The following is a 10,892-nucleotide window of genomic DNA, read 5'->3' on the forward strand; positions in this document are numbered from 1 at the left end:
TGTGGGCAAGAGGGAGCCATGGCAAGCCATGCTTGGAGAGGGAGGGCAGGACACACAAGGACACCTGGAATTGGGTGGGAGTGGCACAAACTCTGCTGCTAGCTAGCTGGCAGTTCCTTGAATACTGCTGCCTGCCTGGTGAGGGGCCTTGAGACCCGCAATCTGCCCCCTGGGGGATGGTGGCACATTTAAGATGCCTAGGAGATGGCCTACTGTGACTTCAAGCCTATCTGGTCCTCCCACCCAGCACTTTGCATCCTGAAACCTGGCCATGGTCTGGCCTTTCCCTAGAACAGTGTTTATTCCTGGTGTGGACTGGGACACATTTCCTGTTCTGGGGGTGCTACACACCCACTGCCCTGCATTGACCTGTACCCAGGGAGGCAGAGGAGGCAAGAGCAGATGGGACCTCTTGGAGTCAGGGGGTGGGGGTTAGCAGGAGCCCCTAGGTGCCAGAGCAGTGGGAAGGGGGGGCCAAGCCTGGAGATCCAGTAGCCTGTGGCCTGGGCCCATGCTTCCATCTACCCTGTCGGCACCCTTGTAAGAAAGCTAGAGCCACTCTCAGGAGAATGAAAGCTGAACTTTATTCTTCTTGGATAGGGCAGAGAACTAGCAGGTGGTCGTGCACAGGCCCCCACCCATCACCCCTCCCAGAAGCAAAGAAGACAGGTGGAGCCACCAATGGCTCCCTCTGCTCGCCTCTCTCCTTTGTCCAAGTGGAAGCAGGTGAGCGCAGGGCAGGGCTGGCTGCAGTGACAGGGTGGCCAGGGCTGGCCAGGGATCCAGGGCTGAGGAGAGGAGGGGGGCTGCTTGGGAAGGGAGCAGGGGGTGGGGGCGGGGGGCCACTTCTGGTCCTGGGAGTTGCCACTGGCACAGGCACAGAGCTCAGGGCACCAGGACACGGTAAGGACTGCCTGGGATATGCTCATCACCCCACTTGACAACCAGCGTGTACTCCCCCTTGTCCTTGAGCAGGTAGGAGACACTGTAGAGCCGGCTACCCACATGCTTCACCAGGATCTCCTCACATGGCGTCCTGGGACCATGTACCCCCACTAGCAGCATGTTGTTGCCTGGCGGGGGAGGGGGGAAGTGGCCTCAGTCCCAGAGCAGGTGGGGCTAAGAGGTAGCCAAGTCCCCTATTTTTAGCTGTAACTACACTGACCGCCCCGCCGCCCCCCCCCCCCGTCCTGTCCTGTATCCTCCCCTGTCCCCTTTGCCTGTTCCAGGGTGACAGCTCTTTCTAAAGAGCTTCCAGCACCCCTGCCCCCACCCCAGGCCAGCACAGGAAACTCTAGCTCCTTCAAAGCACCGTCCTGAAGGGTAGGGGAAAGGGCAGGGAAGCCCAGATGGGAAGTGGCTCTAGAAGTGACAGCCACAACACCAAAGGCATTCCCAACCCCTCAACCCCCCTTCCTGTGTTCCAGGCACCCACCTGCTTTGCTGCAATCCACTGTGAAGCTGCTCTTCTGGCCCGCGTAGGCCTTGCTCAGCCCCAGGCCCTTGGCCAGCACCTTGCTGGCATCAGTGGGACCTGGGCCCAGGGTGCCGTGTTGGGCGACACTGGCAGTCTTGGTCAAGGAGTCCACAAATACTGATGATGTCTCATGGAGGCTGTGGTTGCTGACAAGACGGGGACCTGCAGGGCAGAGCAGGTGGGGCTAAGAGTTAGCCAGAGTGTCAGGTGCTGGGTTGGGCACCAGCAGTCTGGTGCGAGGCTCACCTGTGACTTTGGCCTTGAAGGGGCTGCCCCCAATGTGGTAGGGGCCACCATATTTGATGGAGATGAGGTAGCTGCCAGGTACCATGGGGGTATAGGTGACGCGGTAGCCCTCAGGGCACTCCTGGCAATCCATCTTCACCTTGGAGGGCCCGTCGATGGTTACCGACAGGGCACCAGCTCCCGCATTGCTTGTGTTCACGATAAACTCAGCTGGGCTCCCTGGGGGCACAGTAGGTCAGGCAGAGCTGGTCTGGCCCGTTTCCCACCCCAAGCCCCCAATCCCCACCCCAGAGAACAGCTTTATCACTCCTGTGTGCCTTCTGTTGCCACTGAGATCTTAGAGAAGGGGCCCTAGCAGCTGTGTCCATACACTGAAAGCCACACCCACTGACCTACCTGTGACACCACCTTCCAGGCCAGCTCCATAGGCAGACACCAGGCCTGGGTCCCCTCCATGCCCAGGCTCCCCAACTCGGATCTTGAAGGGGCTTCCAGGGATGTGGGTGCCATTGAACTTGACATCAATCAGGTAGATGCCATTCTCCCGTGGGATGAAACGCACGGCGTACTTATCTGAGAAGCAGAGGGGCATGCTGTGGACCTGGGGTCCCTCCTCCAAAACAGACCAAGTGGCATCTGTGAGGAGCTTCCCTTGCCCACCAGTGTGAGTCCAGCAGGTCCACGCAACTCACTCAGTTTCTTCCATGGACCACGCTGAGCACTCACACCCCACAGCACAGATCTCCTAAAACCTGAGGGGTGAAGCTTCAGATGCCCAAGCAGCCTGTTGGGACTCTATTTGGACTGAAATCCTTCACAAGCAAAACACTGCCTCTTTAGAAAGGTTATCGTGAATGCTATGGCAACTGGGGCTCAGAGGCAGACAGGAACTTGCTTGAGGTCCCACAGCTGGGAAGGGGCAGGACTAGGCTGTGAGACTAGTCCAACTTTGCCCAGCACTAGCTCTCATCCTTTCCCACCCCTGGGTTGCCCCAGGTCTGTCTGTAAGTGCCATGCCCTGGCTAACGGGGCTGGACTTGAGGTCTCTCCTTTGAGAGACTTCATCATACTGCCTGCAGCCGTGGCTGCTGAGCCAGATTCCCAAGTAGTGGCAGGGTTGCCTGGCTGAGGGAGGCCAGGTATGTGGGCCCTGTCTTGGCTGCTTACAGAATCTGTACCTTCCTTTCATACTTTCTGCCTGCTTCCATTCCAGCCAGTTGGACAGGCCCGCTGCTCCCAGCGGGGCCAGGGCAGGTGGCTGGGCAGCCGGGTAGGGACAGGGCCTCACCTTGGTCAATCTCTGTGACATAGCACTCCTCCAGGGCTCCAGAGGGGCTGTGCACCTTGGCATCGATCGCCCCCTTGGCCCCATTCAGGCTGACTGCAAAAGAGGCTGGCTGGTTGACCTTTAGCCCTGACTCCTGGAAGCACAGCACACGTGGTTAGACAGGGCAGCCAGGGCGAGGGAGGGCAGGGCCCCGGAAGCAGGAGGCCCATAGGGTTGCACTTACCCATCTGGCGTCCAACTTGGTTTAAAGAGGGAGAGCCATTGATTCTCGAGGGGCAGCAAGCTACAGGCACACGCCCCCGCCCCCAGACCCATGTGCTCTGCAATCACACACCTGGACAACATGAAGGGAAGGCGGCCCCACCCTGTGGCCAGCAGTCAGCCCTTGCAGGCTGTCCCTCTTTAAACCTCAGCCCTGGTGCTCAAGGGGCACAGGCTTCTGTTCAAAGCCTTTAGACCTGAGACACGAGAAAAACTCCACACGGTGGGCAGGGGTGCTTCCTGCCAACCCCAAGCGTGGGCTGTACCCGGCCAGAGCAGAGGCCCGGTGCCCTGAGCTGGGCTGGGCGGGTCACTCAGCACAGGGCTGAGGCCTGCTCTATGCAGCGGCTCTGGTCTGGCCGGGCCCAGGAGCCCTAGGCGGGCGGTTTCTCTCAGTGCCTCACCTGAAGACTAGAAACAGTAAGGCGGCGGGCGTCGCCAGACGGAGAAGCCACAGGCACCACGAAGGGGCTGTCGGGGATGTGTTCCTCGTTGAACTTGACTGAGACCTCGTAGTCACCTGGGCAGGAAGAGCACAGAAGGCATGCTGGGAGACCCCCACTTCCAGTGTTTCAGCCTCCAGCCTCCTACAAACAGCCTAGGTGGCCCTGGGTCAAGGTGGGGGGTGGGAGCTGAGTGGGGCTGTCTGCATAGACCCAGACCAACACCCCACACCGAGGCAGTGCCTCCCCTGACCCCAGCCAGGCCCTCAGTACCTGGCTCCTGGACCACATAGGCCACGCCACAGGAGCCGTCCTTGCGGTCCTCGAAGGAGATCTCAGCCTTGCTGGGGCCCTCGACAGCAATGGCCAGGCCCCCAGCACCAGCTTCCCTAGTCCAAATGCTGAATTCAGCTGTGGGAAAGCAGTGTGTCCTCATGGAGGGCTGCAACCCCTGGCCTCAGCCCCCTCAAAGCACGGCTAATCTTCCTCAATCCCCACCCTGCCCAGGAGAGCAAGAACCTGGCAGAAAGCAGGCCTACCTGGCACTCCAGCTTCAGCTCTCTCCAGGCCAGGGCCCCCTGCACGGACCTTGTGGGCTCCTCCTTCCCCAAGGGGCCCCACAGTGAACTGGAAGGGGCTCCCAGGCACGTGCTGGCCCTTGTACTTGACGCTGACTGTGTGCATGCCCATTTCAGCAGGCACAAAGCGGATGCAGTACGTATGGTTCTCCCCTTCCACAATCTCGGCTTCGTGGGTCTTGCCCGATGGGCTGGTCACCTGGGCTGTCATGTCCTGGATGCTAATTTCTGTAGGTAGGCGATAGCCTGGTGACCAGGAGCTCCAGGCCCCACCCTTCTGCCTGGGACCACCAGCACTCCCCAGGACTCTTCCCTGGCTCCCTATAGCTCCTACCAGGGATCTTGAGGCTGAGGTCACAATGGCTGCCAACATTGGCCACTGAAGGGGCCCGTCGCCTGCGTGTGATGCTCTCTTTCACCCGGCCCTCGCCTGTCACCTTCACAGAGAAGGGGCTGCCTGCAGGAAGAAAGCACAGTCCATACCCCACCCAGGTTACATTCTAGCCCTGCAGTGTCATAGAGAGGGTTGCTTAGCCACGGGACAGATGTGTCTGTGCTGCACTCACCAGGCACGTGCTGGTCAGCGAATTTAATGTTGATGATGTAATTTCCAGGCTCCGTGGGGCAGTAGGTGACCCTGCATGTGCCATCCTCCAGGTCCTCTGTGTTGATGTCCACCTTGCTGGGACCCTCAATGGACAGACTGAGCCCGCCGTAGCCTGTAGGAGAGACATTCCTGACTTAGGAAGCCAAGCATAGTGGTCTCACCTTGGCTGGCAGGCTACTGCCACTTACCAGCATCACGGGTGTCAATAATAAACTCTGCGGGCTCAAAGGTGTGGCCTTCATGGAGGCCCTGGCCTGAGACCCGCACACGGCTGGCATCCCCAATCTCTGACTGGCTGATCATCACTGGGATGGGGCTGCTGGCCACATGCTGGCCACTCTTCTTCACATGCACAAGGTGCTCCCCTGTCTCCTTGGGCACGAAGGAGATCCCTGGGCGCAGAGCAGGGATGTCAGTCAGGGAAAGGCGTGCCCCCCCCACCCCAACCTCCCTCCTTTCCAGAAGGCCCTGTCCCTCAGGCTCTTACCCACATGGCCATTGCGCAGCCGCTTCAGTAGACAGGGTTCCTCCCGGCCCGAGGGTGGCACCACAGTGGCCGTCAGCAGGCTGAGGTCCGTCTCCGAGATATTGATGGGGATGTCAGCAGCAGAGCCCACCTTCAGGTGGGACATGCGCATAGAGTCATCGCCTGGCAAGGGACAGTCACTGAGTGTCTAGGAGCAAAGAGAGAACTGCACCCACCTTGCCACCTGTGTTCTTCTGTCACTGTTCCTAGTGGCACCCACCTGTGACCCTGGCGGTGAAGGGGCTGCCTGGGATGTGCTGGTCATTGTACTTCACTAGGATGCTGTAGTCGCCGGGCAGCACAGGCAGGTAGGAGACGCTACACGTCCCATCCTGATTGTCGGTGCAGCTGATTTCTGCTTTGGATGGGCCCTCAATGGCCAGGGACAAGCCCCCTGGAGAGAGTTGTGGGTGAGGGTGGGAACTATACCCAGGGACACTGCACTGATGAGGAAGAGCCCCAACAGGCAAGCAGAGGCCAGGGTGGCAGGGCAGGGAGCCCCGTCCGGGAGCATCTCTCCTGTGTCCAGCTCTCCACAGGATGAGGGCATCCCGCGGCACACAGAAGGTCAAGACTAGAGCTGCCACTCACCCTCTCCTGCATCCTTGGTGTTGACTGTGAAGACAGCAGGCTTGTTCACTACTCCGTGGGTGAGGCCAGGCCCGTAGGCGGTGACGTGGCCACAGTTGATGTAATCCACGTAGAACTGCAGGGGGCTTCCTGAGGCAGGAAGAGGGGCCATGTGGAATGGGGACCTTGGGTTGCCCACAAGGCCTCCCCCCAGGCCCGGGCCTTTATGAGGTAGGTGGTGGTGGCACACTGTAGGGACACACCTGGGATGTGCATGTTGTCGTAACGGATGTCCATCTCGTGTAGGCCAGCTTCACTGGGTGCGTAGCGCACAGTCACAGTGCCATCCTTGTTGTCGGTGATAGCTGGCTGTGCCACCTTGCCAGAGGGCATCCGCACCTCCCCTGTAGGGCAACGTGGCCGGGGTCAGGGCAGCCCATTGGCACACTCTGACCTCTGCGGCTCCCAAGCTCCTTCCTGTTCCCACTCACCAGTGATCTCGCCCTTCTTGATGGTGAAGGGGATGACAAGGTCGAAGGGCCTCAGGCTGGTCACATCCAGCCCATTGACGCCCACCATGGGTCTCTCTGGGGCCTGTAGCGGAGACAGAGGGCCCAAGTGAGGAGCTGTAGGAGCTGAGGGAGTCCCAAGCAGGAGGATTTGGGGTCCCTCCTCACATGTGTCAGAACAGGGCCTCACGGGACACCCAGCTGGCCAGCCCCCAAATGTCCCCTAGAGCTAGGTGAGCTGGCAGAAGGCAGGCCAGGCCATACCCAGGTTTGCTGGCCGCCCTGGGCATAGGTGTATGGTGGGGCCAGCTGCTGAGGCCGCAGTGGAGGCTGTGCCGTGGGCTGGTCCCCAGCCAGAGCCTGCAGAGCAACACACAAGAGCTGGAGACTCTGTCATCCATCACAGAGGAACCCCGGGGGGACAGAACAGGTCCCACCCAGACCCTTCACCCCCTGCCCCTTCTGACCGTCACTTGGAAGGGGCTGTTGGGTACGTGTTCGCCGCCAAAGCGCACACAGATGACATATTTGCCCGGCTGGGGGGCTGTGTAGAAGATGTCAAAGGTGCCATCCTCATTCTCTACCACATCCACGTCCACCTCGGAGCCATCGGGTGTGCACACGGTGCAGGTAACCTTGCCTTTGCCCGCAGCCTTGGTGTCCACAGTGATCACTGTTTCCTCCCCAATCTGGATGGTGGGGCCGATGCCAGCACCTGGTGGGGTAGGGCAGGTCCCCAAAGGGAGGCCAGTGCATGAGCTTGGCACTCAGGCCACTCCCATCTGCCTGCTGCCCGCCCAGGCCTTTTACTGCCACCACCAAGCACAGCCAGACCTCCCGCCCCTGCCCCCCAAGCTGGGACGGTGAGTAGTTTCTCAGAAGGCAGGAAAGGTTCCCTTGAGCCACCTCAGGCCAGGGAGTCCTGTCTTGGGAGGTAGCCCCCATGTGGAAAAAGCCCAATGGGTGGCACCCAGGTGTTTGGGAGGATGGGCGGGCCTGGAGGCCCATGAGGCCGCTGCTGCCATCAGGGCACAAGCGTTTGCTGCCACCCCGCCTGCCAACTCAGCCTCAGTTGGTGCCGTGGACCATGCTGACCAATGCCAGTGCTCTGGCTGGGCCCAACAGCTAGCTGCCTTTGCCCCTGCGGCCTGGCCCCGGCCCCCAGAGCTGTGTGCGGACGCAGTGAGGCGGAGTCCTGCTGCAGTGTGGGGGAATGTGATACTTGCCTCCCCAACCCCAGGCCTGAAGGGGAAACTGGAGTTTCCTGACAACTGAGAATGCTTGCTCAACCAAAGGCTCGTGACGAGGGGCAGCTGGGCATGGCCCGAAGCAGGCAGGGAGCTGGGAGCAGGGAAGCAGGGAGGCAGCGGGGTTAGCACCCTAGCAGCACAGCGCACAGGCAGTGGCAGCACCCAGAGGGAAGGAGGACAGGAGGCCCAAGCCACAGCCACCGCCTCTAGGTTGCAAGGGCAGAGCAGCTGAGCAGCCTCCAGGGCGCCACAGTGCCTGAGGAAAGGGAAGGGACAGTGACGTTAAGACCTGGGCTCAGCTGTGGAGGCTCGGGGGGTTGTAGGCTGTGAGGTCTTGAAGTAAGAGGTAGGCTGGCTCCTGCCAGGGAAGCCACCAGGAGCATGGCACCTGCTCCAGGGCTATGTTCCAGGGGCCCCCCAGCCAGCCTGCCACTGAGCTCCCCTATGGCCAAGGGCTCCTGCTGCCCAAAGGCTCCATGCTGGCCTTCCCCAGCTCTCCTGAGCTCTAGACCTGGCCCCCTGATGTCCACTACCTTGGGAGGCCCTCACCTCATACCCATCCATACCTGTTCTCCCCAGCTGGGAACCTGAACCCACCATCTAGCTAGTGGTTTGGACCTTGACCTCACAGTTACCCTCGAATCCCCACTTTTCCCACCCAGCCCATCAAGCAGGTCTCGGCTGCTCCATCCTCAAAGTACACAAGTACACCCCCCTCAAGTCCCATTGCCACAAGCCTGGCCCAAGCTGCCCTTCTGGCTGGTCTAAAAGTGACTTCAGCTCTCCAACTGGGCTCTCCGCCTCTGTTCTGCACACAGTGGCCAGGTAAACTGAGATCACTTCCTCAACCAAGGCTTGACCCTGCCTCTGGTCCCCAAGGCCTTGCCCACTGCCCTAGGCACACATGCCTATCACCCCAGATCCCAGGGCCTGCTCTATGTGGCAGATGAGCCCGGGCTGCAAAACCCTAGTTACCCCTAACTCCTGCACTGGCTGCTTCTCCCAAGCTCCAGGCCTGCAGCCTTCAGAGCCTCCTAAGTAGTCCCTGACTCTTATTGGTGCCCCTGGCTGGGGCTGGCTCTCCCCTGCCACGCCACAGTAGGAGAACCTCCATGCCTGGTTGGGGACCCTCTGAATAACGTCACTGCTGGGGGAATAGGGGTAGGGAAGAAGGCAGGGAGAGCGGGTGGGCCACTTAGTGCACTTTGGGGCTCTGAGGCTGGGCCAGGCCCCGCCATGCTGGCCGCCCAAGCAGTTGACGCTGGTGCTACTGCACTACCAGCTAGCCCCACCCGCTCATGCAGGCTGCACCTCCCCCGGCCCGGGACACAGAGGCCCCTGGGAGGTGGGGATGAGGGTCTGTGGATCTGGCCAAGGCAAGGGATTCCCGACTGTTGGGGGGAGACCCCTTGTCCCCTTAGCCAATGCAGGAGCCCTTGACACGGAAGGAAGAAGCAAGAAGGGCCTGCCGCCTGCCTCCAGGGCTTTCCTAGGGTGCCAAGATCCCCAGACCCCAGAGCCCCAGTGGGGTGCCTCTCAGGGTGCACCTCACCCCAAAGCTCTCAGCTGCAACCCAACTTCTCAGACGGGGAAAACAGAGGCCCAGAGAGGGGAAGGGCCGGAGCACTCATGCTCAGCTCCGGAGGCCTCCCTGGGCCCTAACCCTCCAGCCCCCCACTCTGTCCCTGCCAAGAGATGCAGCTGGAACTGTCCTGGGAATCAGCATGGAAGAGGAAAGGAAGCTGCCCTCTGGGCAGGAGGGGCATTGGGAGTGGCCCCGGCAAGCAGCTTACCTAGCCCGTGACCTCCGATTGACACTGAGGTGAGAGGGCAGAGAGCAAGGAGAAAGGTCAGGTGAGTCACTCAAGGGGGCAGCCCCCACTCCCACACGCTGCCCCAAGCAGCGAGCCCTTGCACACAGGCACACCCAAGCCCCGTGCTGACAGCCGTGGCCGATGGCGGGCTGGCTCACCTGTGACCGTGCACTTGCTGGCATCCCCGGTGGGCACGGCACGAACACGGTACGGGGAGAAAGGGATCTCATCACCGCCATACTTGATGAGGATGGTGTAGCGGCCTGTCACATCTGGTACATAGGCCACCGTGTACGTGCCGTCATGGTTGTCTTGGATATGCGTCTTCTTAGGCTTGCCTTCAGGGTCCTGTGTGTTAGAGCACAGGGAAAGGAGGTGGTTGACCTAAGCCTACCCAGGCCCAGGATTACCTCAGGCCCTCTCAAAGGAGCAAGTGTCAAGCGCTGCTGCTGCAGGGACACCCGCCATAGCCCAAAATAGCTGCTTGCATCCAGCACTACGCTTTACTTGAGAAGTCCCAAAATGCTCAATGCTCCCTGCCCCCACTTAACAACAGGCAGGGCCAGGGAGCATGGCACCCATTCGGCTTTATCCCCATGAGTACCTCTCGGCTCCCATCTTCCGCCCCAGGGCCTACCCCAGCACCGGAACTACCCTGGAGGATGTCCAAGGCCTTAATATTTATATGTGGTCCAGGAGAATGTTACAAGTGGGCAAGCTGAGGAACTAAGGGCTTTGGTTTTGGTAATGTGCTCAAAGTCAGGAGTGAGCTAGTACGTGGATGGGGAAGCCTGTGCCTATCATCATCATTCTAGACGCAGGAGACCTGCCCTGGCTGGCGTGACCCCCAAGGGAGATGTGTACTGCTCCAACTGCAGGTACACGGCTCCAGCCTGGGCTCCTGTCTTCCCTTGCCTTCCCAGTGCCTGGAGTGGCAGTCCATCAGGGCCAGGAAGCTGCCCAAGGCAGCCAGCTCACCGTGATCTGCACAGCTAGCAGGCCTTCTCCTGCATCCTTTGCATCAATGGTGAACTCCACAGGCAGGCTGGCGGGCACGCCGGTAGTGTTAAGCCCAGGGCCACTGGCCTTCACCTTGCTGGCGTCGTGCGTAGGAAGCACCTTGACCTTGAAGGGGCTGTTTGTTGGGCCAGTGTGTTGTGAGTGGTTAGGAAGGCTCTTGATGTCGTCTGCCACCCTCCACCCCAGCAGTAAGCTGCCTCTTACCTGCGGGGCACCTCCTCCTCCCCATACAGCACAGAGATGCTGTAGGGCCCCTCACGGCTGGGCACATAGTTGACGGTCTGGGTGCCATCGGCATTGTCC

The 10,892-nt window shown here is 60.5% G+C and overlaps 1 protein-coding gene across 1 annotated transcript; it reads right to left on the reverse strand.

The window, feature by feature from the left end:
• Positions 1–561: 561 nt before the first annotated feature.
• LOC149991257 (filamin-A-like) lies at positions 562–10,888 on the reverse strand (the record flags this gene model as incomplete). Its single annotated transcript, XM_090264091.1, has 22 exons — positions 562–1,073; positions 1,436–1,639; positions 1,724–1,942; positions 2,120–2,296; positions 3,012–3,144; positions 3,677–3,792; positions 3,989–4,126; positions 4,255–4,521; positions 4,628–4,750; positions 4,860–5,012; positions 5,089–5,292; positions 5,388–5,549; positions 5,647–5,820; positions 6,018–6,146; positions 6,260–6,400; positions 6,488–6,590; positions 6,770–6,865; positions 6,973–7,220; positions 9,549–9,572; positions 9,728–9,917; positions 10,548–10,704; positions 10,794–10,888. Coding segments are annotated over 22 exons (3,441 nt in total), but the record flags the coding sequence as incomplete, so codon positions are not given.
• Between the last annotated feature and the right edge of the window lie 4 nt (positions 10,889–10,892).

This window comes from Furipterus horrens, unplaced genomic scaffold (genome assembly GCF_987537825.1).
Source record: "Furipterus horrens unplaced genomic scaffold, mFurHor1.1.pri manual_scaffold_17, whole genome shotgun sequence".
Lineage (NCBI taxonomy): Eukaryota > Metazoa > Chordata > Mammalia > Chiroptera > Furipteridae > Furipterus > Furipterus horrens.